The sequence below is a fragment of the Pezoporus flaviventris genome, unplaced genomic scaffold, assembly GCF_033815535.1.
Source record: "Pezoporus flaviventris isolate CSIRO_AGI_PZ_B2104156 unplaced genomic scaffold, CSIRO_AGI_Pfla_v1 ptg000040l, whole genome shotgun sequence".
In the NCBI taxonomy this organism is placed as follows: Eukaryota; Metazoa; Chordata; class Aves; order Psittaciformes; family Psittacidae; genus Pezoporus; species Pezoporus flaviventris.
This window is the reverse complement of record NW_026892588.1, coordinates 10,404,769-10,432,631: the sequence shown is the minus strand read 5'-3', so window position 1 is coordinate 10,432,631 and position 27,863 is coordinate 10,404,769. Positions and strand designations below refer to the sequence as shown.

The following is a 27,863-nucleotide window of genomic DNA, read 5'->3' as shown; positions in this document are numbered from 1 at the left end:
GATGTAGCAGAGATGGTTTTATCCGGAAAGCATCTTTAACAGGTATTTTCTCACTGAGTGAAACTATTTAGCTGGTTTAAAAAGACAGCTGGGAAAACTAATCCTGTACCAAGTGGTTATGAAGTCCTCTCTGCACGGGGCTGTGTTTTCTCCCTGTTAAATGAAGAAACGTGTCACTCGTATTTCTGGTATCACTGCATATTTGAGCTAGTCAGGGACTTTGCAAGGCTGTTATTTTAACAACTTACCCAAGAAGCTCACGGATAGGCTGGTGCTTTCTGATTAGATTGCCTGTCAGCAGACACCTAGGGCTTGGAATCAGGCTGCAGAGCATGGGCACTGCCCTGCAGGGCTGAGGGCAGGGGAGCAGAGCAGTGGAGCAGGACTGCCACACACTCCTGCCATCAGCAGCGAACCTCGTGCCCGCCCTCTCAAAGCTACAAATGCAACCTCTCAGCGCAGCAACGTCACCGATGGCTGGACAGGACGATCAATGCTGTGCTGCTTTGATCAATATGAATTTACAAATGAGCTTCTGTCAGGAGAGACATTACTAGAGTGAACAGCCTCTATTCTCAGTAATTTCAGGGTAGATGAGAAGGGGAATGGGTACATCAAATGCACCAGTACAAAAGTGCTGCAGGTGAGGAGGAGCATTCTGGCCACAGGGCTGGTGGGTCTCAATATCCCGAGACCAGCATATCTCCAACAGAGAAAGGGCATGCCCTCTCCTCCAGAGCCTGATCCTGCTGTAAGGGGAATTGCCCTTTCCCAACTCATCTCCAGCCCAGGTGAGCACTACAGCGTGAGAGACTGGAGAGAGGATGTTAGCCTGGGCAGCACATCGTGTCCAGAGCTGTCCTGTGGATGACATGACAGCCGCCAGCACCAGCCAGTGCTGTTGTGTAACATGTCACGCGGAGCCTGCTTGCATGGAAGTAGTGCTTCACCTTTCAGCAAATGCTGGGCTGCTCTCGGCTGTGGCACACAAGTGATTCAGAGGAAACCACAGCTCTTTGCTGAGCCTGGAGTTATCACTTTCTCTGGTCCTGGAGGAAAATCCTCCCTGAAAAAAAGGCACTTGGTTTGGCTTGTGACTTCTGAAAGGTTTCCTGCCCTCAATTTCGTACCCTCGCCCACTGAAGGACAGGGGCAGATAAAGGGTAAAATAAGACATATTTAGGAAAAAAAAAAGCATGCAGCCTTTTCAGATGCAAACTCCTCCACAAATGGGAAAAATATCTAACTCTACCATGTAGAGAAGCGATGGAGAAAAAAGAACAGCTATCCCATATGATACCTTATAATCTGTCATTAGATATTTAAAGCAGTTTTATTAAAATAAAAAGCAAAAGTTAGACATCCAACGTCCCCGAGAAGAGAATCCACACCAACCTATTCCCCACACAACCTATCTGTGGAAGATACATTCACTAGACACGAGAAATGGGAGATTTTGTCCCAAAGTATCAAGCCTGGAGTGAGTCTGGCACACTCTCACCCTGCTCTACTCTCTGATTGAGACCTGCCACCTCCCTGCCTGTCTGCAGCAATGTTTCTGCCTGCACAGCTCTTGAGCCATGCACTTCTCAGCATGTCCTCTGCTCTTGTAGAAACCCGGTAAGTACCACGCCATGTCTCAGTCTGGTCAACTAGAGCATGCTGATCCCCAAGACCTGGTAACTGTAGGCAGGCAAGATGGGGAGAGTGATCCAACACATAGCCACATCTAAAGAGATGCCAGAAGATGTTTCTGCTTGGACAAAGTCAGGTGGGGATAATGAAGATGGAGGATGGATTCTGGATGCAGAAGGCCAGTTGTGAGCCAACACCACAGGGCAGGTTAGTCAGGTCAATGTGTTTGTGGTTTCTGTGTCATTTATTAGGATCTCCTCTGCAGCAAGGAAGAGGGACAGTACCAGCTCTGCCCCTTTCTCTCTGCCCAAACATGTTCTCTCCAATTCATTTGACTTCATCTCTTCATGCTGCACCCCTTGTGCCATCTCTCTCCCAGCAGCAGGAAGGCAACAGCCTCCAGCTGGCTCTTTGAGAGAGAGCCAGGGAATCCAGGGGCGGTGGGCTGCACAGGAAAGACCTGAACAAACTGGGAAGTAGATTTAAGACAGGATCCAGTAGATCAGCTGGTCTTGGGTGAACTGTGATCACCTCTCTCTTGCCTCCCACAGTTATTTGTTTTGTAGGCTGTGGATGCTGCTCCCTCACTTCCACAGACTAGAAGAGATGCATATCTGTGAAGGCCTGAAGGCAGAACAAAATAAGAGGGGCATTTACACAGCGATGTGCAAAGGTGGGTGAGGCTGGTGCTGAGAAGGAAGGGTAGGTGATGGCAGTGGCTACCTGCAGCAAGAGGGGAACTGAAAGCAATCATTGGCCAAACTATTCTCTGCAAATGCCCATGAAGGCCAGTGACATTGTTTATGAGCATATAGCACTTTGGTTTTGATTGGAAAAGACAGTGCAATTACAGCATCTGTTTCATGAGATCGGCCTCCATTGAATGTGTATAGCAAGCATCAGTGAAATCACAGCTTGTTGCTCTGGCGGCTGAGGTAGGACATCCACTCTTTGAGGGGAGGGTTCCCCATAGCTACCAGCTTTTTTAGAAAGGCACTGGGCTGTAGTTCAGGAACATCAGGGTGGGCCTTGGAGTATTTCTGCAGCTTAGCCAGAACGCAAGGGAGCCCAACGGTGGAAGCATAGAACATGGGACCACCCCTGTGTTTTGGCCACCCATAGCCATTGATATAAATTATATCCAGGTGTTCTGGGTGTGATGCTATTCCCTCAGCCAGAACGTTAAACCCTTCATTGATGAGGGCAAACAAACAGCGCTCCAGGATTTCTTCCTGGTCTATAAAGTGGGTCTTTATGTGATGGGTATCTCTGTACTGGGACAGAAAGTTGTGAAGCCATGGATCTGGCTTGGCTATCCTGCCCCCAGCCTTTTCATACTGATACCAGCCTTTTCCAGTTTTCTGGCCAAACCTGCCATTCTCACACAGCAGATCAGGCAGTGGGCTGTAGCGATGGCCGTGCCGCTGGCGGGCAGGAGCTCCTGGAGGCAGTGAGGCCCCAGTGAGGCCCTGGTCCTTTCGAGACCTCCAGCCCACATCCAGCCCAGCAAGATCAGACATTCGGAAAGGTCCTATCTTAAAGCCAAAATCTTCGAGAACCTGATCTACTGCTTCTGGGCTGCCTCCTTCCTCTAAAAGGAAAACTGCCTGTTGTACATATGGAAACATCATTCGATTCCCAACAAATCCAAAACAATTCCCTACCACCACACCAACTTTTTTCAGTGCTTTGGCTAGCTGCATAGCAGTGGCAATGGTGGTGGGGGATGTGTGATGGCCATATACTATTTCTAATAGCCTCATCACATGAGCAGGGGAGAAGAAGTGCGTGCCAATGACCTGCTGTGGGCGGCTTGTGGCAGAAGCTATCTCATCAATGTTCAGGGCTGATGTGTTTGTACACAGAAAGGCCCCTGGCTTGCAGATTCTGGACAGCTTGTGGAATATTTCCTTCTTTAGTGCCATATTCTCAAACACAGCCTCAATGACTAGATCTACATCACGCAGCGCATCAAAATTCACAGTGAACTGAAGACGTGCAGGGTTATGGAAATCCAGGGTTTTGGCACTCTGCTCCATTTTCATAGCCTCATGGTCCAAAAGGAGCATCACAGCTTTTCTTCCCATGTTCAGATACTTCAGGTCCTGCTCCAGGGCTACCACAGGGATGTTTGCTTTAACAAGACAGGTCACAATGCCTCGGCCCATTGTTCCCAGCCCTAAGGATAAAAGTGAGACAGAATCAGAGACTATGAATAGAAAATGTTACAATTAATCACTTGACAGTGGTATTTCCTGTCTGTCTCCAGGATAAGATGTGGAAGCCTATGTGGAAGACTATGCACACATTCCAGTGTGTGCAGAACATGTGATACGTGTCTTCTCCTCTCAAGGTTTTACACCTAGAGAAACCAGCATTAGTTAAGAGTAAGAACCTAGGGATCAAAGACAGGAGACCTGAGTTTCAGCTTCAACCCTTTTACCAACTTCTAGCAGGCAGTTTCACAACCCTGAGGTTACCAGTGCCTCTGAGTTCCTGTGAGATGGTCCCTTATAGGCACTCACAGAAAATTAGTGTAAGCAAATACACCCCATACAGAGCATTTGATATCAGCAAAGCTTAGACAATTGGTTTCTCCCTCCTCCTTCCAAGCTTCCTCTTTGCTTCTCTCCTCTTCTCCCTCTGCACTTCACTGTGTGATCTTTGAAGCAAAGAAAATTCACCTGCTATTTCTGTAAAGGCCCTGCTACAGTGATCTGCACTAAACTTTGTCTCTAGTGTCGTTTATGTTTCTCCTTGCCAGGTCAAATGGGATGGAAGCAACACAGTGTTCTTCACCCAGATTTCAAAATCTTCTATCTCCTATCTCCTTTTTAATCTCTCTGGAACATCAGTAGCCTTTTGCTTACTGTTTGCACTGTATTATCAGGCATCTCTGCCCACTGGGCCCCCCACTGGGCCCACTGGCACTAGGAGGACAAGTCCTCCAACACAGGCCATTCCCAACTTTGAAGATTCTCAAAGACACAGTCTGCCTTGTCCAATCACACAGTTCAAGTGCTTGCCCAGAATTCCTGTAACTGAACATCCATTCAAGGTGTACTTTTTTTCTCCAAGATCCATAAATGCACTGCTACCAGCTCATATCCCAGGAAAACCAGTGTGGAGTTTAGTGGCTTGATCCCTTCACCCCTTTTGGGCCCTTCCACCAGCTCTGTCCTCTGTTACATTAAATGAAGCTGCATGCTTACACTTTCCTGTGATACATGACCCACACTATTTATCCTGCTCTCCAGTGATGGAGGCTTTTTGGACTAAGTTAATACAAACTAGTGAGAGAAAGCCAGCACAATTTCACTAGTTTTAAAAGTGCAAAGCATCTGAATGGGAGGATTATGAATATCCTAAATAAAGCAACAAACAAAGCAGAGGTTTGTTATAATTCCGTAAAAATGATTATAGTTTTAATCCCAGGTTTACGAATGAAGTCAGCTAAACAAATAAACAGAAACAAAGGGATTAAAAAAATTGTCTAAGCAGCTTTGTAAAGATGAGCTGAAATTATGTCATCATCTAAGCAAGTTCCAACAACCAAGTTCAAACAAGGTGGGTTTTCCTGCAAGCCACACACCCTTGGTTTAGTTCTGTCCACCCTCAGCATGTGTATACACAAGGCATTAAAACATTCCCTGCTTAGCCACAATAAGACATCAATATCTGGCAGCCTGCTTATAAGCAATTACACTGCCAAGCAAATGCTGAAGTTTCTTGCTAGGAAATTAGATTTGTTACTTCATAATCAATTACTACTAAAAACTGATTTGAAAATAAAACTAGAGTAACATAAATCGGTCCTTGGTATTTCAGTGTCCATGCTTTGCTGACCTGAAAAACCCAAACACTTAGCTCCTCTCACTGTGCTCAGTACTCAAAGCCTTAGACATGGTAGGTACAGTTCATGAGAGAGCTTTTTTCCCCGTCGTTGGTGAGCTACATGAGCTGCTTTCTTCTCAGAGAGTGCAGGAGGGTAAGTCACCACCTCGTGTACACACACCAAGCCCAGTCCCCTCTTTAAGGCTCTCTTTAGATAGCAAGCTAAAGTGTTTGTAGTTTGACATGGCTCCCTTTTGAAGTCTCTTACTTTCCAGGGTGGAGACCTCAGGTTTCTCCCTAGGCTTTCCCCCTAGGCTTTCCAAGCTCTTGTAAACAGATAATGCACACATCCTCGGCCTTATCAACTCCTGTTCCTCTTTGTGTCAATTCCATGACTGAAATCTCAGCAGTTCTCTCACAATATGAACACTTTGCTTCTTCCTAAATCCAAACCTCTTCCATAAGCAGAGGTTCTCCAGCCTAAGTTCTGCAGTGGTGCTAACCATTTGGTTCCATCCGTATGTAGTATGAGTACTCCCGCCTAGGTTTTAGCCATCCAATGATAGACAGGAATATATGCTTGTAGTACTTCATTTTCTAGGCCACAGGAACAGGCTTATAGATAAGATACGAGCTTGCCAAGCTTGTTTCTGACCTAGAAATGCTGTCTCTCAACTTAACTTACAACATAACTCTTCAGTGGCATGTATGAAATGACATTTAATGAAGCTGGCAGAGAGAGTAATGAAAGCTCCAAGGGTTTTGTTACATTAGAGTCTGCACAGCATGACTCCCCTGGAAATATTTTCTAAAACTGGGCTATAAAGCTAAGGAGTGATTTGGATATGCAGCAGGGAAAGAAGCATTTCAGAGGACTCCCCTTTTGAATTTTTTAAAGTCAAGTTATCTTGGGGAAGCATATATTAGAGCAGAAAAAAATGGTGGGGAATCTCTGGGACTTAGATGTGTAGAAGGCTACAGAAGAAAGAGAAAGGGAAATGTCACATGCTCAGCTCAGATCACACAGGAACTACTGCAGAACTGCTACTATATGTTCCATTTTCTTACTCAGTAGCGCTCTCTCTTCTCCCAAACCATAAAAAAACACCCCTATATTATTATCTTTCATGCAGGGAACAGTTTTCAGAGCTGTGCCCTCTTCCATGCGCAAGGCACATCTTTCAAAGGAAGACTGAAAACCACTTCAGGAAAAAACAGTGTCTAGCCATCCTGCCTTTGTTCTTTTGTTGTGAAATGTAGCTTTGACACATAAATAAAACCACAGTTGAACTCATGCAATTTCAGGCCAAATCTGGAGATGACAAATCCACTTGCTAGACAAGCTGAGTGAATAATAACTGTTAATTATTGATCTGTCACATGAGGTACTCAGAGTACAAAAAATCATGCAAAATTAATTGAAGGACTGGAAAGACAAATTTCAAACCAAAAGATCTGCAAATATGTACAAAGCAACTTACGTACAGTCACACACACTAGAGAAAAACATATTCTGAACTATAATGAATATTTGGACTTTACAATGCCAGGCAGTGGAAATAATACTTCATAGATTGGTAAAAATATGCAAAGACTGTTCCAGTTTTCCTGATAAAAACAACAATGAGCAGTTGGCAGTGGTGGACTGCTGCAGGCTGCTGCTGCAAAGAGCTTCTTTCTCTGTTTCAGGGTATTAATTTCAAGCAGAAATAATGTGATACTCATGGCAAGCAGGGAGCTATGGGACAGGAGAAGGGACAGAGAAGAGCTCTGCTTCTGCAAGAGAAGGAACCAGAGAAGGTGGAAAGAGATGAGAGCCAAGAGTTTAGAACAAGAAGCAGCAAGTGAAGTAGGTGATATTGCAGGTGGCTGAAGACATTCAAAGACAGCTAGGCTAAGAGCAGGAGGGAAACCATATAACTGGGTGTTACCCACTTAGAAATCTTTCAGCAAGCAAACTGCAGACAAAGGCAGCTACTGGGAAGCACGCACTGCACAGGGATGGTTGCCAGTTCATCATCAATGCTGTGTATCAAGTATGCCCACAGAAATAATAGATCATCCTTGATGCTGAATCTACATTAAGACATGGTTGGCAAGCCATGGGCCAGCTCCCTCCAACAAGTTCTTGCTGATGTTAGAAAGGCAGAAGAACCACAACGCAAGGCTCCCCTGGAATTCATGGCACTGCTTCCACACTCTAGGTCCCCTAGGCATATGAAAATGTACCAAAGGAGGAGGAAGTCAGTGTGATTTTTGCAGTTGCTTCCCATCGTGCAGTGAAAAAAGATGGAAGCAGCAACATAATGCAACATGGTCTTAGTGAAACAGCACAGCACTGTCTATTGGAAAATGGGGTCTGTGTGATTTCTGACTAGACAAAATTTATGCAACATTTTTCTCTGACTCCCCTTCTCTGCAGTAAAAATAGAGAGGCCCTGGATCACATAGGTAGGCTCAGTACCTGCACAGATGAGCCACACTGTTTTAAAAGGTGTTAGTCTCTCAAAAACCATCCCTAAGATTTTGATTTTTGATGCTTCAAGAATGTATTTAAGATCCAGAATGTAAAGTCATGAGATACTGTACAGAATGGTACTGGCTGGAGAATGGCTTTTTGTTACAGCATCCTGAAAGACAAAATCCAATTGTGCTGGCATATTCTACACCTGTCACTAACAGACTTGCAATTTCAATGATATCAAAAGGAAAACAGGAGGAAAACTTTCTAAGGGGAGGGGAAAAAGCACAGGTGGAAGAAAGGAGTGACACAAAGCAGTGACAATATGGTGTGGGATTCAGAGTTAAAAGGAGGTGATCAATAACCTCGAAAATAGGAGATGTCACCTATCAAATAAAGTATAACATGAACATAGCATAAATAGTATAGCATAAACAAAGCCAGCTATAACTATAAGCAGTGATTCAGAAAGGGCATTAGGATTCTTGGTAAGTGTCAAGGCCCTCAGTGCACTGATAAACTTTAATGACCCTGACCAGCTACACCTGGAGCCTTCACCCAGGTGAAGCATGGCCCATGGGCATCAGAGATCTATTTAAGCTCAGACCCAGACCTTTGCTCTTTTCTTAAGATATGCTGGAAGAGTTCTGGTGCCTCACTGTGGGTGTGGAGGCTACAGATACTGTTGAGCCAGATCTCAGCTTGCACACTGGCTTCTCAACTTTCCCTCGGACCTGTACCATCACGTGAGCTTTGTTTGATCATCTATACTTCTACTAGATACTGCCCATGATCTCTGGATCTGCCCTGCTTGATTCTGCTCAGCTATTGTAAATAATTGATACAGCAGTGGGTTGTGCTGCCATCCAGAGGGAGAAATGGGTTGATAGGAACTTCAAGAAGTTCAGCAAGGGGAAGTGCAAAGCCCTTGACTTTGAAAGGAAGTAGTTTTCCTATGCACCAATGTATGGTGCGGGCTGACTCTCTGAAAGCAGCTCTGCACAAAAGGATCTGGGGATCCTGGGGGACACCAAGTTGACTATAAGCAGCAATATGTTCTTGTGGCAAAAAAGACCAATGGTATACTAGGCTGGTTTAGGAGAAGCCTTAGTGGCGGGTTGAGGGATATGATCCTTGTCCCCCTCTTAGCACTGGTGAGACTGTACTTGGAGTACTGTGCCCAGTTCTGGGCTCCCAGTACAAGAGTGATTTGGAGCTTTTGGAGTTAGTTCAGTAAAGGGTCACTAAGATAATTAAGGGATTGAAGAGTGTCTCATGAGGAAAGGCTGAAGAGCTGTGACACCAGCCTAAGGAAGGCTTGAGGAATCTCATCAATGTATACAAATACCTGAAGGGAAGGTGTAAAGAGCCAGACTCTTTTCAGTGGCTCTTAGTGACAGACAATGGGTATGAACTGAAACATGTGAGCTTCTATCTGAACATCTTTTTTTTTTAATGTGGGGTGACTGAGCACTGGCACAGTCTGCCCACAGAGGTTGCATCCTTGGAGATATTCAAAAGCTGTTTAGACATGGTCCTGGGCAACTGGCTCTAGATGGTCCTATTTGAGATGAGAGGTTGCACAACAAGACATTCAGCTTCAAAGGTTCTATGGTTCTGTCCCCCTTGGAGGTGTTATTGCCACTGGCTCCCCATCCCTGGTGTGCAGCTGCTTCCTGTCAGTAGTTAATTAACAGGATGTATTGTACACTGCTAATACGAAAGTTGGCTGTTACCTTTAGCATACTAAGTAGAAAAAAGGAAGAAACATATTGGTACCTGGTCTTAGCATAATTATTCCTGGAATACTGTTCCCACTTTGGCTGTGTGTGTTTTATGTAGTGCTGAAAAATTAGGGCAAGTTCAGAGTCCTGAAAATGCTCACAGTGTGACAGATCATACTCTGCAGCAAAAGTATCAAAGCACTTAGTTTACTTATTCTGCAAAATGTATGTGTTAAATTGAGCATTGTTTGTAACCAGCTACAAAACCACTGAAACTGGGGGTAGAGTTTGGCACAATTTCAGACCAGAATTCAGAAACCTGTCTGCATTTCTCCACAGAATTCCCTCTAGCTCAGTTACATCACCAACATAAGCAGATAGGAATCTAAACAGCCCTTTTGGCTAAATGGTCACTCTGACTCTGCAAATGTATTTTCTGCCATGGTTTATCAGGATGTAGCAGAGAATCCCCGTTCTGGTCACCTCAGCATTCCTACAAAACTCCACCACAAGCCCTTCCTGCCCAAGCACATGTTGCAGGACTGACATGTCTGGGATTGCATGTGTCTGAAGTGCTATGCTCTTCAAGCCATATGATAAACTTGGCAATAATTCATGACTCTTTACCTAAATGCTGTAAGAGTCATGGATCCTTCTCACAAGAATGGTGGACCAATGTTTAAACACCATTTTGATTAAAAATACAATATGGCAGCTAATGAAGAGATGGGAACTTTTAAAAAGGAAAAAAAAAAAAAGTTTTGTGGTTTGAAATGAACTGTCAAAGCTCATATTAGAGTTCATGTTGAAGGGCAAGAGAGACCTGAGAAGCACCCAGGAAAGAGCTGTGTTATCTGGTGAGCTTTCTCTAAACCAGAATGGATGTTTTCCAAATGCTCCATTACTTGTCTAACGATTTTTTGAGTGCTACTATCAACAGGCAGAGCTGAATGATAGTATTTTTTTAATCTCAGCAGTGCATCAAAGGTTTTATTTAAATTGCTCTTATAAAAAATTAATGAAGGCATTATCTTGCTGGGCTACAAAATGGCAGGAGTGGATCCCAGTGAGATGAAATCTTCTTAAAATACAGCTGTCAAAACGTTTTTGTGTTAATACATCCCTGAGAGAGACTCTGCATACGCACTTGCAGTACAGACCTAGACTACGAGGAGGAGAATTTTGAGCAAACCTGCTTATAATGTGGAACAAAGCCGGGACTAGCACAGCAGTATTTTAAAGGGAACAGACTGCTTATGGTCCAGATGAAGCTGAAAGAACAGGCATCAGATAACAGTCTAGTAGGATGTGACTTGCTATCTGAATTTCTGAGCTTATCAATGCAGTAACAAGTTCCAGCCTTGCACCTATGGAGCATCTTTGCCTGTGATGGGTACCCGTGACTTTGGCAAATGATCACTAGGGAATCCCACTTCAGCCTTCTGCCATGAGTAAAGCCCAATTATATTCATCCCACTTCCCTTCAACTCTTCAGTTAGCAGCTACTCAGCTTTCCCATTCCCTTACCTATCACAGCTGCTTTGTGGATGGGCTGAGGGGAAGCACTTTTCCAAGAAGCTCCACTGGGTGTCGTCCACTTCTGCGTTGATCTTTCGGCAAAGAAAGCATACTGCAGTGCTTGTGCCTGGCCTGAGGTCAGCAGGATGTTAAACAGCTCTCGCTCCTTCCGGACGCCATCTGCAAAAGGCTGTTCTGTGGCAGCTCTGACTGCCTGGAAGCACAGCTCTGGAGCCAGACACCCGTGGGCCCGTTTCTTCACCTTCAGAAGAGCTTCACGGAGAAATGCTTCCATGTTGGGCAGTTTTGGAACTGGCTTCAGGCTGAGCCTGTGGGGTCCCAGTGGCTGGCCTGGGGGTAGAAAAATTGAGTTATGGACCAAAGCATCCAGATCTGGAAGACTATGGATGTTCAGGTGTTTCTACATAGACTGAGAATGCAGTTTGCCTCTTCCTCATCAGCCCACTCCAATGGGGCTTGCATGGCACAGTGATCTGGGTCTAGAACTAAAGTGTTTGTCATTCCTCTTTAGTCTCCTGTTTGCTGTGACAATTGCAATTTTTCAAGTCCTTTCTCAGACTTCAAAAAAGCAAGATTTCAATTTCAAAGAAGTAATTCTCTCCTTTTTCTCAGCTATACAGAGTGCCTCTACTTCTCCAGCTCTCTTACTGCACAGTCCCAGCTGCCACATTCATATTGCTCCATTAGCTTCAGAACTAAAGATTTCCTGCAGTATTGTTTAGTACTCGGTGCTGAATGGACTTTGCTAGCCAGATGGATTCCAGCCAGTGTCCTGACCCAGGCATTTATAAGAGACTGGGAAATAGACACTGACTTCAGGAGTCTTTCTATTCACTTTGGGACTAACCAAGAGCTCACCTAGTGTGAGTTGGGGAGCAAATGAATAACAAGGGAGAGTTCATGCCTCTGTGTCAGCAAGGGGTGAATCAAGCAGCCACATAAATATGTGAGTCTCATTACAGACAGAGGTTGCTATGGTGATACCTAGAAAGGATTTTAATTCAGAGAATTTAGTTACATTTCTGAGGCCGAAGTCTTCTCCATCTTCTTCAGAAGTGCAAACCTTGATGCTTGCTACAAGATCTCTGATCTGTCTATACTCAGGCTGTTCCTATGCTCTTAATGGCAGCTTGCCTCAGTAAAGACCATGAAGAAACAAGAGCAGAAATTCAGGATGTATCCCCTTAATATCCCAACATTTTTATAGAGACAATTTTGTCATCACGGCCACATCTGAACTGTGAACTGTGTAGCAACGTTATTGCACTGACTGCTGCAGTTCTGCTCTCAGAAGCACCCAGGACTGCCATCAAAGAAGGGTGCTGGATGCCCCCCCCCCCAGTGAGAACCTTATGCTGAGAAGCTCTCTGCTATACAGCCTCATTGCCCTAGCTTCTTAGAGGAGAGCTCTGCAACAGGAGAACACTTCCTTCAAAGGTGGCATATTGCATCCAGCTCCTTTCTCTTCCTATTGTCTGAATTAGGAAAGTTCCAGAGTTTCAGTATATCAGCAAAAGATCTGGGAGCAGGAATTCATACAGAGGATGCTGAAAAACTGGAATAATGGCAGCACTGCAATCATAGTTACTCAAAGAACATGTCCTGACCCTAGGTCTTCCTCCAAAACTGAGTTATGTTTGAGAGAAACAGAAATATGAGTTTCCTAAATGAGCTGAGACACTGATTTCCTGAAATAATGGTCTTCAGAACTCAGGCTTTTTAATTATGCCTTTTAGAGAACATAAATATGAACCCTCACTGTGTAAGTAGCTTCCCTTTTAATCAGAGTTCATAAAAATGCTTTCAAATTGACAGTGAATATAATTTGTATCTGCCAGTGTTGCAGGATTTAGTCAGGATAATGTTCCTTCATTTTGGAATTCTTTGTTTCTTGCTTGAATTTGTGTTTTTAGCCTAGAAATGCTCTTTATCCACAGTCCTTTCTTTAGGACGTAAATAGTGGGTTTCATTTCATCACGAGGAAATCTTGAGTTTACCCCAGAAAGCAGATCTCATGACTGGAAAGCCACTTAAGACTGGATAGATCAAGGGTCTTCATAGGACATCTCTCATATGGAAAGGACCAGTAAAAAAGGAATACTACTGGGAGCCTTTAAGCTTTATCTTCAGATAAATACTACTTGTAAGCACAAATAGTGATGGGAGACATGAGACAATTCCTCAGGGTAAAAAAGAAAAGTAACACTCCTCAGGGTCCTGTAATACAACCCTTATTAGTTGCAAGCCAAATAAGCTTTTGCCAAGTATTTCTGCAGCATCTCCATGCAGCGTCTATGCTTCTGCAATCAAGACATCAATCAAGAGTCAAGGACATTTATGAACAGGAAAAAAATTATCTGTATCCAAACCTGGGAAGAAGAGATCAGTGTGGGACATGCGCAGCTTGATTGCTGAAATCAAAGCAGCAGGAATGTGAACAGTATCAAACATCTGTGCTGCAGGGAAAAGCATCATCCATGCACAGGAGCTAGCACAGATGCTTTGTTTTACTAGGGCTTGTAGTGCAGATGTCACAAAGGGCAGATCAAGTCTGTAACATTTCTATCAGTGAAAGCAACATGTAAGCTATCAAATACTGTGCTATTTAAGCAATAAACCGCTCCCCCCCATTATCCCAGAGTTGTAAACCTCTGAGGTATTCTAGGACTTCCCATGCAAGAGACCGGGTTAGCCTAATGGTGGTCTTGGCACAGTGAACTGCTTGTTAATTTCAGAAACAAAGCTGAGACTGGACCCCTGCTCCTCAGGCTTAGAGTGGTCTCAGGCCTGAAGAGAACAGTCCAGTTTGTCAGACATTTCACAAGCTCTGGTTGTGTCAAAGGGGCACTTTGCTAGACCTTCAGGCTAAAGAGGGTGGCAGCCAGAATCATGAGCCCTGGAGAGAGATTAAAATGTCTTGTATTATGCATATTCCCTTGCAATGGTAACTGAAAGCCTTTCTCCATCAGGCTCCATTTAAAGCATGCAGTTACCTAACAGCACTATCTGTTACTCCTTTGGGTTCTATGAGGCTCAGAAGAAACACATGCTTCTTCCACAGTTACTCCTAGGTGGCTTACAGTAAGGAACTCCGTCATCTTTCCATGCACAGTTTAATACTCATGGGGCCTGAGCTAGTCTAAATTGAACTGATTTTCCTTGGCTCTTTGGTGCAAGCCATTGATACCTTTGCACTCTGAGAAAGATGCTAAAGGTCAATCAGCAGATGTGGTCAGAAAGCAAGGCATAATTATATATGAAGGGAGAGCCTCAAAGAAGGGTGCTGTGTGGCAGATCATCAGCCAGTTTCTGCTCCAGCTGAGGAAGACTACAGAAAGAAAGAGGTGGCCAGTGTAAGCTGCAAGCTACTGCCTACCACAAGCAATTACAGCAATTCTTCAATTTTGTGATGCCATCAGGTGGATAAATTCTGTAATGCAGCTTTGAATTAGAGCAGCAATTACCAAGCACATCAAATGAAAGAACATTCTCCTTGTCTCCAAGGATTTAGCTCCTGTCTATTCCTTCTAAAAAATCCCTTCAGAAGTGAAAAAGAGGCCAGTCGGCCTGAAGAAGGCCAGGAACACTTGCTTGCTTCCTATCTGCAATTTATAATCACTGTTTTTCAATGAAGAATTTCAATTAGAATTCATAATTGTCTTTGTGTATCCCTACAACCTCTTATTCAGGTTTGTTTACAAATTCCTTTTGAAGGTGTTCCTCATTAGGAACAACCTCTAAAAATGCAAGGATGAAGATGTTTTCCCAGCATACCTACTGTAAAGGTAGCTCTGTCAACTGCATATCAAACCAATAATCAAGGACCCTTGCTTTAGTAAGGCCAGTCAATTGAGCTGGCTCTCTTGCTATGAGATACTGCAGCTCCAGTGCTGAGAAAGATTTAGGAGAAAAGAATTTCTGAATTGACTCTTTGAGACTTCTCTTGCAGTACAGCCTCCCCAGGAACAGAAATTTCATTGGTGACAAAGCCAGTTATTTAGCCAAACTGCTCTGCCAGCAGTTGTTAGCCTCATGTTGAAAAAAAGAAAGTAAGAGATACTTGGAAACAAAATGCTGCATGCCCTACAAAGACAGTGGGCTTCGGTGATGGCTTTTTTTTTTTATGCAACTATGTGGTTACACTAAGATTATCTGAAAAACGTTCAATCAAACCAGAGCATAATGTGAACAAAACCCAGACCAGCTATGCAAGCCTGTAGTCTCTTCTGCTTGATGTGGAGAAAGAAAAGTTTGCATTTGTATGGCAGAATAATTCTATTAACTTTAGGCAAATGCCAAAGCTAGGAATGAATCAAAAGGAACATACAGACTTTGGGTATAATATTCTTTCAAATCATCAGGTAACCTGAGGCTAAACTGTGAATCAAAACTTTTCATGGCCTTCTGCAAGGTCTAATGAGAAACTTTCCAGGCAGGAAAGAAGTAAAGACTAGCTGACTTTTCAGCATTTTCACTATTAAAGCACATACTGCCAATTCCAGTAAAGGTTTTGGAAGGAGTCTGAAAGCATTTTTAAAGTCCTGTTGGAGCTGGTATACAGTGTGATGTGAAGCACCTTCAAGTGACATTACTCATTTTAACTAGAGTAACTCAAACCAGCAATAAACAGATAGAAAATTTACCACTAATATTGAGTAAGACTGAGACAGGTCACCTGCTGAACATCCAGCTAAGTTCCTTGAATGCTTATACAATTCTCAGGATCTTTTCTTGGTAGTGACAATTCACAGTGAAGATGAAGCTACAGAAGAGGAATTTGCCAGTAGTGGTAGCGGGCATAAGTTCCAGAAAGAAAGTTACACTGAGGAATAGTGGCGATTCAACCCTGAGGCTGTCCTTTAAGGTCAATTTGACTTTTGTAGTTGTCAACCACTGCACAATGTCTGTCACAGAAGAAATAAGCATACAAATATCTAAATTTCACCCAATTTCACATGGCATTTGTTGAAATCCAGAGTTCTTGCTGGTTTGCAGCTCTAGCAATGTATCCATTACTCATTTTATGATATACTGCCGCTGCCATCAGTACTGGTACAGATTTTATGTAGGGCATCATTGAGAAGCCCAGAGGGTACATCAAAGGTAACACTGTTTGTTGGGTTCATTTGCCTAGAAGAGTAGCAATATTTCACTGCTCTCCCAACAGATGGAGAAACAGCTTTCATTCAAAATCAGTGAACCAAAGTATCTTTGTTTTTCCTAGAAGCCATAGTGAAGCACATCACTCATCTCTTTATAAAGAATTATATTTAAATAGTCTCAATATATATAAGAGAAAAGAGGACTGCTTACGTCATCAAATCTGCACTAAAAATGAAGCCCCAAAATACCATGCAAGCATGCCATTGTGGCAGAACTCCAAATGAAATCCTGATGGAAGTCAGTGGTTTGTTTCCAAAGGTACAAGGAAGGGTAGTAGTGGAAAAATATCCTGTTTCCTCTCAAAGTGATTCTCCTCACGTTGCACAAGGAACGTTCCTCTTCTTGTGTCAACTCCAGTGAATTTGATTTTGTAATTTCTAAGGGTGGGGGGATATCTCTCTCCACAACCCTCCCATCTCCACAGGCCATTTTCTTACACAGCAGTTTAAGCATTAGGGACAGAGTCCCTTCCGGACTCATATCTCATGAAGTTGGGCTGAGGATGTGCTAGCCCCTTCACTAGAGGGAGAAAGTTATTTCTGATCAGCCATTATTGATGGTGCAACCAGAATACATGCAGTACCAGATGTGATCCAAACTATATATGGAAAGAGCTCATACTCCCCCGAATCAGTGGAGTGCAGCAGCCCAGAGGGACATGTGAGTTTGGCTATATAATCAAGAAGCAGGAGGACTTGATACATATCTATTTTCTGTATCCTCATTTGAATTCCTGCGGCTCTCCAGCATCTAATTTTTCCACTTCAGACAAAAGAAAACAAATTCTGCAATTAATTCTATCTTACATGGATGCCAAAACTCAGTGAATGGAGCATATAGATTGGAACAAACTGATGGGCTTTGTTCTGAGTCTCTCTATCCCTGAAACGTCACCAATTATTTCTTGGCATTGCTACAATTGTTTCCTCACCAATCACTTTGTTTGCCAAGCGAATTGCTGCCTCAACTGTGTTTTCTTCCACAATTTCATCAACCAAGCCCAGTTTCAGTGCTTCAGTTGCAGGAATATGTCTTCCTGTGATAAAAAGAGAAATAAGGTGACTACAGTGGGGCATGATGGGCAATAAATGTGTAGCTGGCTTCAAATATTAGACATGTTTATTATCAGGTACATAAAATGCATTACTAACTACATGCCTCGGAAGCATGTGCATCCATCCCTTAGCCCATCATTAGTGGAAGCTGGCTGAATTTCAACCTAAGCAGCTACACAGATAGAAGAAATTCATGTTTCTTAGACCAAGCTGGTGGTATGACTCAATGCTATATTCCTATATACAGAGCAAGGCTGAGGCACAGTAATTTACCTGTAGTGATTATATCCAGAGCAGCTGGTACCCCAATCAGTCTGGGAAGTCGCTGAGTGCCTTCAGCACCTGGAAGTAACCCAAGGGTGACCTCTGGTAAACCCAACTGTGCCTAAAATGTCAAATTCAACAACAAATCTGATTAGAAAGAGTGATCACTACAAACTGAGCAGAATAGAGGAAAGACAAGCAAATCTGATTCACACATCGCTCCTTTAGGAAGCCTCAAAACTTCTATGTAGAAACTTCATCCTTGCTTTTTGCCACACAAGACATTAAGACAAAAGCCCGCACGACCATTTCAACAACCTGTGTACAAATGCACAGGAAAGACACCAATTTTCAGGGGATGTATGTGCGCTAGCGCAGCACTGGAGGACAGCTGTGAGGCCAACAGCATCCCCCAGATTGACACATGTAAACTAATACTTTCAAGTTGTTACCAAATGCTGGTGAGCACTCTGATTTAACTATACCTCCCTGCTCTAATTCTTGGAAGTTTAGTAAAGGAAAATTGGTACTGAACCCTTCTCTAATCTTCCTTCAAATGGTTCTTCGTGCACTTAAAGGTTAGTAATGGCAGAGAAGCTGGGGCAGCAGAAAGGTGGAGTCTTCTCTTAAAAATCTATCTAGATTTTGTTGTTTCATTTAAAAAAAAAAATAGCTTGCATATTTCCCATTGAGCTCCTAAGAGATGTGGAGTCATTTTAAGACCACTACTTGTGGTACACACCTTGGATGGCATATAAGGTGATGTAGACTACCTCTTTATGCTGTTACAGCAACCTACACTGTCATGGAGAAACAGTGATTTACATTGCAAGAGCGAGGGGATGGCCCTATCACTGAAGAGTCTCTACAGGGATACCATGCACTGCTAAAAGGTAGCTCAGCATTCCCAAATCTTGAATGAAGGGTTTCAAGAAAACAAACTCCCCCAAAATGGTTCATTCCTCAAAAGACTTGTAAAACTGTCTTTTGGTCAGAGTGCTCCTTGAGGGCCAAGAGCTTGGGGGAATCAAACTGTAAATGCTGTGTGCTCGCTGTTTCAATTACCTATTGAAACTAGGCCACTAGCAGAAAGAAATGCAAAATTCACATGGCTGGGTTAAAAGAAATAAGTAAGAGAAAGTCACACTGTACGAGCCAGTAAGATACAGCCATCTAAATCAGAATATAGACAATAACTCCTGAGACCTAGGGCAACTTAAGACTCAGTTACTGGAGTTTCTATGCTGCCATCTTACTGTATTAGTTACAGATCAATTTTATATTTAGAAATGACTAGAAGTTAGTTATATAGTAAAGCATGTCAAAGGGGATACTGTAGGTGAAGAACGTCTGACCATGCAGACCTGTATCCTGTAGCTATAAAGCTCCACTTCTCCAGGCAGATGATCCCAGGAAAGGTATGCTGCACCACCCTGTCCATAGCCATACGTACATGGCTCCTGACGCCTTCACCAGCCTCTCTGTTTCACAGTGTGTGTTACCTTCACATGTGCAATCCGATAGTGACAGCCAAGTGTTATCTCCAGGCCTCCTCCCAAGGCAATGCCTTCAATGGCAGCCACCACAGGCTTCTCACTCCTTTCTATGAGAGACACAATGGGGCCCAAGAAAGTACCATGGCTCCTTGGAGAAGAAAATCCTTGAATGTCAGCTCCTAAATTAGAATAGAGACATGAAGAAAAATTATTGGGCAAGGCAGTGAGTGGAACAGTCTGTCCCCCTGTGCAATCAGAATTGCTCACAGATGATCAAGTCCTTGCAAAGGAGGCTGTTTGCAGGAGAGTGATTAACAGGAATCAGCCCCTTTTGGGACCACCTTCAAGAAACCCCAGCTCCTTGAGCCAGCTTGTTATGTGCCCCATGTCAATTGTGGCAGAGCAGAATAGAAAAAGCCCACTGTCCTGTGGCTATTTCCAGCCTAATCAGGACTTCTATCAGCAGTGTTATGAGGCAAAGAATCTTCAGACACAGTGGGTGTCTCCTCTTTTTCTCAGGCTGTATTTGATGGAACATGTTGTACCTGCACTGAATTTCCCATTTTCGCCACAAATCGTAACAGCTTTCACTGAAGGATCTGCATCTGCTTTCTTCAGGCCATCCTCTAATGCCTGGAGAACTGTCAAACTGAAAGAATTAGAGATTCGGTGAGTAACAGTTGAGTACCTTACCCTTCCAAGAGGTCTGTCATAAACACTGTTCCAGTGAAAATGAGCTGTATGTCCTAGCATATCTCTCCCCTAGCCTGCCTTCTGCCACAGCTTCTCTGTGTGAATCCTTTCATTAGTTCCCCACTTACTTTACAGCCAAGTGCCAAAATCCAACAAGTTTATGACTGCTGACCAGTCATTTACCTCCTGGAGGGTCATCTTCTGACTATGGCGTTGCTGTTTCAAAAGTAAGCAGCACAGGGAAATGTTATTTTGAAAATACCTTTATGAATTAAACATTTAGATTTTCAGGAAAACAGTTTAGCATAATTTAAAGTTAATTAATGCTAAACCACTGACAATCTAAGACTTTTTTAAAAAGGGAAAGAAGCTCCAGGGATAAAAAGTTATCATCTTCCAAACACCTGACACAGAGTTGGTGCTATGCTGATGATTATAATGCTTTCTACCTTGTGGATCTGTTTATAGGTCCAGACTTAGAGTTGTGTGGGATCTTGACAAAGTGAATCTGGGCCTAAAACACTACATAAAATGTCTTCTTTTGTTTCACTGAATATATTTCCACAGACACAAGAAGGGAATATGGCCAGCAAAGAATTAACAACAAGCTTCAAAATGGAATAGTAAAAGTATAAATAGTATTTTTTACATATCAGGTATTCAAAAAATCTGACCTGACTTCATGCTCACCTCACTTTTGAAGCTCAGAAACTAATTTATATGTACATGTGTGGGATGGATGGACATGGAGAGTATAGCCTGTTTTAGAAGACAGTGACAATAAAGACGATGGTAGGTAAAAATAGAAGCATTAAGACCTAACACTTTATTAGTAGAAATATTAATGCAAATTGTGTGTATATCATAAACACACACTTGTATGTAAGTGTATATATAGTTTGTGTGACTTTCCTGTGTGCACATGTGAATAAATACTATATATGTAGATCTGATTCAGAAAATCTGAGCCACAAGAAGCTGGAAGCTGTGGAATATCACTGATGCTTGCCAGTCCTTTATAAATACAACTTCTGTTCTTACATCTTCTGCAAACCATAAGCCCATCTTGGTTGCATAAGCTTGGTTGCTACCATAAGCACAAGCTTGGTAGCTGACGCAAAGGGAGCAGAGTTCTGTTGATGCCCAGTGGAAGGAGGAGTGTTAATTAAAATGAACTGATAGGAAGGCCTGACACATACTTAGTTTATGCATGATTTTAATATGTCTGAAGGCATTTAATCTAAAAAGGAAGCTTGTCATGAAGTAGATAAAAAAACCATCACTGTACCTAAGTGTAATGCTTCTAGGAGTGTCCAGGGTGGGTTATCACATATTTGCACATATGTATGTGCAAAAGCTTGCAGCATGTAAGTGGAAATCCACAGACTGAAAAGGAAAATCTAGGGAGCCTGAGAAATGTCCTGTAAGCCAGCTGTGTTGGATCCTGCCAGACAACATCTGCATATTCCTCCTTCAAAATCAAAAATGAAGAGAAGCTGTTAGCAAAGTCTATTAATCAAGGCTGTTGGCTGTAGGGAGGTGTCCAACATCAGCTGCTGCCTGGTAAAGGCCATGCTACACAGAAGGATCAGTGGGAGCCCTGAGAGCTAGAGACTTATTATTAAACAGGGGAAGATTATATTGGATATAAAGAGGAAGTTCTTTACTGTAAAGGTGGTCAAGCACTGGAATGGGTTGCCCAGGGAAGCTGTGAATGCTCCATCCCTTCTAGGCCAGGTTGTGCAGAGCCTTAGGTGAGATGGTTTAGTGTGAGGCATCCCTGTCCATTGCAGGGGGGTTGGAACTAGGTGATCTTAAGGTCCTTTCCAACCCTAACTATTCTATGATTCTATGTATCAACTGCTTCATCCAGACATCAAAGACAACTCTGAGGTCTAGCATTAGTAACGGTTCTGAAAGCTGAAACTTAAAATGAGAATAATTTGGCCATGACAAAGAAAAACTGTTAGATGACCTGGTAAAGGTCCTTCCAGTGCATATAGTTCTGTGTAACAGAATATGAAAGCCTTTCCAATTCTAATATATGGTTTCATATTCTGTGGGAGAAAAAAATACGTATTAAAATTTTGGATTTTATCTCCCTTTGGAATATCAAGTGCAGTGGCTGCTGCTATTTGACAAGGACCCACAGGCTGCACCCAGTGCTTGCTGCTCTTAGAGGTCTATTTTTGCACCAGTGGAGGGCCAGGCCCCAGAAATACCGAATTCACCTAGAGGCTGGAAGCTTAAAGGGAAAACCATTATGAAATGTCATTACACTTTACAAAACTAGCTCCCCCATGTATACTATTCTGGCTGCAAGAAAAGTGATTCTGCCAAGATGATTCAGTATTAGTTATCAGAAACAAACCTCAGGTGCTGTTAAAGAACATCTGCACACCAGGGTAAGAAAATATTCTTGTAAGTGACCACACCATGCTTTTATTTTGCATAAAACTCATTGCAGTGATGATGTGCAAAATTTGTAACAAGGTTTTATTATTTACCTGAGTAATTTCAGATTTTAGATAGGACTTGTGAATGTTTGAAATGAATTACTTTCATTAAAAAATAAAAAAAAGAGGAAAAAAAGAGTAATTTTAAAGGAATTCAAAAAATTTACTTAGTCACCTCTAAAGAAGTGAGACGAATCCAACAGTAGAAAATGCTATCTATGGAAAACATGCAGGTGTGGTCCTTTCCTCTTGCACTTCCCCTAACATCCACAATCACTGCATTGGGAATGTTGCTGCATACGCCTATGCACGTTCTTTTCAGCACCCCTCATACACCTGCTGTCCATGAATTTGCCTAATCCCTTTCTGATTCTGCTGATCCATCTGCCTCCACAGGCTGCTGTGGCAGCAAGCTCCGTATTATCTGTTTTAAAACAATCTCCTACTAGTTTAATCAAATACCCCTAGTCCCCTAGTACAACTGCTGCAGGATTTGGTTGCCTTTGATTTATTTACTTTCTTCATGATTTTGTAAACCTTGATCTTATTCTCCCACAGCTTTTTCCTCTCCAAACTGATGACTCTCAGCTTTTTCAGTCCACTTGCTTCATGCAGTGAACCATCCCCCTTGGCTGTCCCTTTTTGGTTTGTCCCTATATCCGTCTGCAAGTGCAAAATCCAGAACTACACACAACAGTTAAGATGGTTAATATTTCAGAAAAGGGATGTCCTCTGTTTGCTTCCAATATTCTGCGGTGGTCAATATTCTGTGGGCTTTTCAGGCTACCCCAGCACATTGAGCTGATCACATAACTATCAAAGCTAAGGCTCCCTTCCCTGAGCTGCAATTGCCAGTTTTGATATCAGCATCCTGTAAGCTTGTCCCGGGTTATATTTTTTTATTTGAAGAATTTTTGCTACTGTTTTTTAGCATGTTTTGATCCAGTTTTCATATTTTTCTAGTCTTATTTTCCAGTTTGCATCTCTCCTGTCAAGTTTTACAGGCTTTCTTGTTCTCCTCATTTGAGTAACCTTTCCACTTCTTAAAAAAAAACTTTTTCCTTATTTGTCTCAGCTTTCTCATCAAGCCATGGAGGGCTTCTACTGGATCATTTACTGGCTGAACAGTTTGCCTGGGCTTCTAATAAACTTTCACACCCCCTCCAAAATCCAAACCCAAACATCAATCCACCCTCCACCCTTGTTGCAGGCTTCTTGTCTGTTGGACAGCTTCTTGCAGTGTTTCTGTTTGAACTAACTGCTGGGTATTCACATAATTCTCTTCTTGAAATTGAGTACTCCTGTGCTGGATTTACCTGGTCTGCTCTCTCTTCCCTCAGCGTCAGATCCAGCTGTGTAGTAGTTGCTGACACACAGCAGCTAACATGGCTTGAATGGAGTCATGCACGTAAATTAAGGCCAAACCCAGAATGGCATCCTTTCTGTGGGGTTTTAGAATAATTGTTCTAGGAAGCAGACACGTACTTCATCCCAGAATTTTCTCTCTGCATCTCATCTTGATGCATCATCTTGATGAGATGCTGATCCAGTCCAACACAGGTTATCACACATCACTGCAACCTACCCGAAGTTGCAGCTTCTCTTATCTCCTTTGTATGTTCTGATCATTACGCTGATCTGGGGTCAGAAGGACAATCCTGGCAGCCAGGGAAAGCCTTTTCCAGTCATGACTGTTACACTGTTACACTTTATATAATCTCACATACACTTCCTATCCCATGTCCCATCTTTTCAGCTCTGGAGCTTTTCTACACTTGCCAGCTCAAGTGCTGAAATCCTCTTCCACATCCTTCTTCATTTTCAGTGCAGCAGCCTGCCTCTGCTAATAAGGTGTGGCTGGTCCTTTCTCCTACAAGTCTTGTATATCTGTTCCCCAAAACTTCCCAGTTCTTGATATATCTAAATCTCTCCTCTCTATGCCATGGTCTCATAAATGCAGATCTCTGAATAATAAACTTCTCCAAACTAGTTTAAAAAAACACCTCCAAACAAATCACATTTGGCACATGCCACCTCTGCTGGTGGAGAGAAAGATTAGCTTGGAGGGGAGTCAATCTGGGAGCCAAATTTGCTGTAGATTCACAAGTCAGCATATGTTCCTCAGGAGCGTATGCCCTGGAGGTATTTGCACAGCAGTGGATGGTGTCAGACATGAGAAAGCTAATTCCTACCCATCGGTGGATATTAAGTGCTAATGGCCAGTGTGATGGCCTGGGTGCTGGGAAAACAGCACCACAAAGAATGGGGAGAGACAGGTGAGGTTTGAGTACAGCAGCAAAACCTCACCAGCATTTTAGAAAGCATCTGTGCCTGCTGTGAAATTAAATTTTCAGGATTGCAGGAAATGGCTCCTGTCTGTAGCTTTCACTGCCGGCTATCACCTACCTAGTCAGACATTTCCAACAGCAATCACAAACCTGCTCCCCTACTGTCCAGTACATAAAGTATGCAGCAGCAGGAGGAACACACAAGGATCAGAGTACTCTACCTTTCCTAGCTATACCCAGGTCTCAGCTAAAAACTACCAGATGGCCAGTATGAGATAATTATGGATACCTTCTAAAACAGGTATTACCCTGACATGATCGAAGACCACAGGCGTGTATCATGTTATAGTTTCATAGCAGCTTACCTGTTTTAAATACACGTTGTGCAGGCTCCCATCCTTCCCCACGTACTCCTACTCAGTCCCTTGTGCCAGCCATGCTCCTTGTGCAATTGCACAAGGAGCTGACAGCAAGAGTTAGACTGGCTGAAAACCAATCTAAACCAGCCTGCTGGTGTTCAGCCACATTTGCTTGCTGCCAGCCCCAGGAGCACCAATGCTAGCAGAGCAGAAGCTGTGAGGACACATGGCACAGCATGACACAGTCCTACCTTAGGTTGTGCTATGGTGCTACAGAGCTCATAACAAGGGAATGAGCCTACTGGGTGCAGTAAGTACTTGGGTCTCTCTGGGGCCTTTGTGCTGTGGGACTGTCAGCAGATAAAAGTGTGTGGGCATCACGATATGTTTGGGGGGGGGGGATTGAAGATACAGCACTCAATGGAAACTGCCTTTTTAATGAATCTGAAGTCTGCCAAGCTCTTCCTTCTCTCTCCTGGGGTTGGGGGACAGGACCAGGACCACACTGTCTGTTACCCTTGGTTTGTCAGAATTGAACCCTGCTGTGAGGTCACTGAGAGTTGAAGAGTAACGGGTAGGAGAGGCAGGGGTCTGTTCTCAAGAGGCTGTTGCACAGCTGCATGCTGTTGCTGTTTGAAGGCAGAAGGGAACTTTCGTGTCCTCTCCAGGATTTCTCAAAAGAGGCAGAGTTGAGGTTCCTTAAGCACATATATGTTACTGTTAACAGTTGCACTTGATGATCTTAAAGGTTTTTTCCAACCTAAGTGATTTTATGATTCTTTATCTCTGCATTTCAGTTTTTCCTGGTAAGGATGGAAAGTTTATTGTGGGCACAGCCTGGAAGTTTTCTTAGGCTGGTCTTGGTCACAGGAGGTCCAAGGGATTTCCTGCACCTTGCAGTTCTGGGATTCAGTTCAGCCAATCTCATCAAGTCACTCAAAGTTTGTTTTCTCATCATAATTATCTCAGCACGTGAAAAATGATCTTATTTCCCTTGTAAATGTGTTGCAACCAGGGGGTAAGCGTTGCCAGTTACAGCAGAGCAATGTAGCTTGCTACAGAAGAGCAAGTTGCATTTCCTATTCATGCTGTTGTCTATTTTGGCTTCTCTTTAATAAACTTTCTGCTTACAAGTTGAGCATAAATGCAGAGGACTTTTTTTGGGCTTGTGAATATACAATGAATAGATACTATGGTCACTGTTGCAGAACAGCTCTTCAACTACAGCTGCTTAAAAAGGATCTATGTGCTACTCAGAACTAAATAAACTAAAATGCACATTACAAGAAATAATGTAAAGTAAAAAAATCATGTTTGTTCTTTTCAAAGCACATGAAAAACTACAATTTCAGACGCTCCTACGGATTGGTGTTTGCCTTGTCACTGACTCATGTTTGAAATCACTTGAGCCCTTTCTTGACCAAGATCAGTATTTAGAGGTCAATTCCTTAATCATTTTTAAACAGCAAATGAACAGTCTTTGCTTCTGATAGCCTTTAACCATGGTTTAATCCTGGTGCCAGATCCTCTTGCTGAACCATGTCTGTTACCTACGAAGCCCTTTGTCCTAACCTCTGTGCTCACTTGGATAGCGCAGGGACTTGCCAAGCCGGTACATGGAGCATGTGGGGCAGGCGACTACAACAGTAGCAAACGGATGAGGAAAGGCTGGTTTTCACCTACGAGCTCTGAAGGAATGTCAGGGTGAAGCAGCTGAACTGCTAACACTGCTGAGTGCGATTTTTTGCTGGAAACATCATCTTGATGCTTAAAGACGAGAAACACACTGAGCTTTCGAACAGCTTCCAGGGAGGATGACAGAAAATACAGACTGGTGAGCCTGACACCCTCCTTGAAAAAAAACAGCCGAAACCGACTAGAAATCATTACAAAGTGCAGAAGTCACGGAAAAGTTCAGCATGGTTTCTGCCAAGGGAGATCTAAGCTCTCTCTGAAGCAGGTACCCGAGTGGTGTTTGAAGCCCCTCGTCAGAGGCTTTCAGGGGTGCCTGTCCTGCGGCCAGGAGGGGCCTCACACCGACAAGGAGAGGCGGGCCATTAGGACACGATGAAATCAGTCAGAGAACCCCCCACCCCTCTCACCACGGGAGGGCCAGCCACAGGGCCGAGCCTGCGGCCGCTCCACACCCATGGCCCCTGCCCAGGCGAGGAGCGGCGGGACCGGCCGCCGCAGGAAATGGCAGGCGCCCGGCGTTACCTCAGCGCGTTGACAGGCGGGTTGCGGAGCCGGATGACGGCCACGGAGGCAGCACCCCTCGTGTACTGCGCCATGACGAGCTCTCCTCCCTGTCCCCGCCGCCCGGGCACGCCGCCCGGGTACACCACCCTGGCCGGCCCCCGCTGGGCTCCGCCCTCAGCCAGGCCAGGGACGCCCACAGCGCCCGATGCGGCTCCCGACCCAGAGGCGGCGTGGCCCTGGCCCGCAGGGACCCGGTGGCTCTGCCCGGGGTTTAGTGTGCACTTTCCTTCGAGTTACGTAGCCTCGGTCTCCTCGGCCATTACCTTTACAACACTCAGTTTAGTGCAGCGGGGAGATTTAGACTCGTTATTAGGCAGAAGCTCTTCCCTGTGAGGGTGCTGAGACGCTGGCACAGGGTGCCCAGAGAAGCTGTGGCTGCCCCTTCCCTGGAGGTGTTCAAGGCCAGGTTGGACGGGGCTTGGAGCAACCTGGTCTAGTGGAAGGTGTCCCTGCCTGTGGCAGGGGGTTGGAATTGGATGAGCTTTAAGGCCCCTTCCAACCCAAACTATTCTGTGATTCTATGATATAGTCAGCTCTGACACATTGTAAAATCTTACTCAGAAAAATACCAGTTTGTAACAAAAAACCTAGAAGGTAGGGGGAAATAAATAAATAAACAAACAAATAAATAAGTTGT

At 43.7% G+C, this 27,863-nt stretch overlaps 1 protein-coding gene and 1 long non-coding RNA gene across 2 annotated transcripts; both read right to left on the bottom strand.

Annotated features, from left to right (window-relative positions):
* Window positions 1-1,283: 1,283 nt before the first annotated feature.
* On the bottom strand, window positions 1,284-27,298 carry EHHADH (enoyl-CoA hydratase and 3-hydroxyacyl CoA dehydrogenase). Its single transcript, XM_061465250.1, has 7 exons — window positions 27,185-27,298; window positions 19,717-19,820; window positions 19,178-19,350; window positions 17,685-17,796; window positions 17,288-17,392; window positions 11,182-11,523; window positions 1,284-3,814 (listed from the first exon to the last, which is right to left on the bottom strand). The coding sequence occupies exons 1-7, from the start codon at window positions 27,256-27,258 to the stop codon at window positions 2,544-2,546; spliced, it is 2,181 nt and encodes a 726-aa protein (XP_061321234.1). The 5' UTR covers window positions 27,259-27,298; the 3' UTR covers window positions 1,284-2,543.
* LOC133275348 (uncharacterized) lies at window positions 15,817-17,279 on the bottom strand. The gene is made up of 2 exons (XR_009745475.1): window positions 16,500-17,279; window positions 15,817-16,345 (listed from the first exon to the last, which is right to left on the bottom strand). It is a non-coding gene; the product is annotated as an uncharacterized LOC133275348 (long non-coding RNA).
* Window positions 27,299-27,863: the final 565 nt, after the last annotated feature.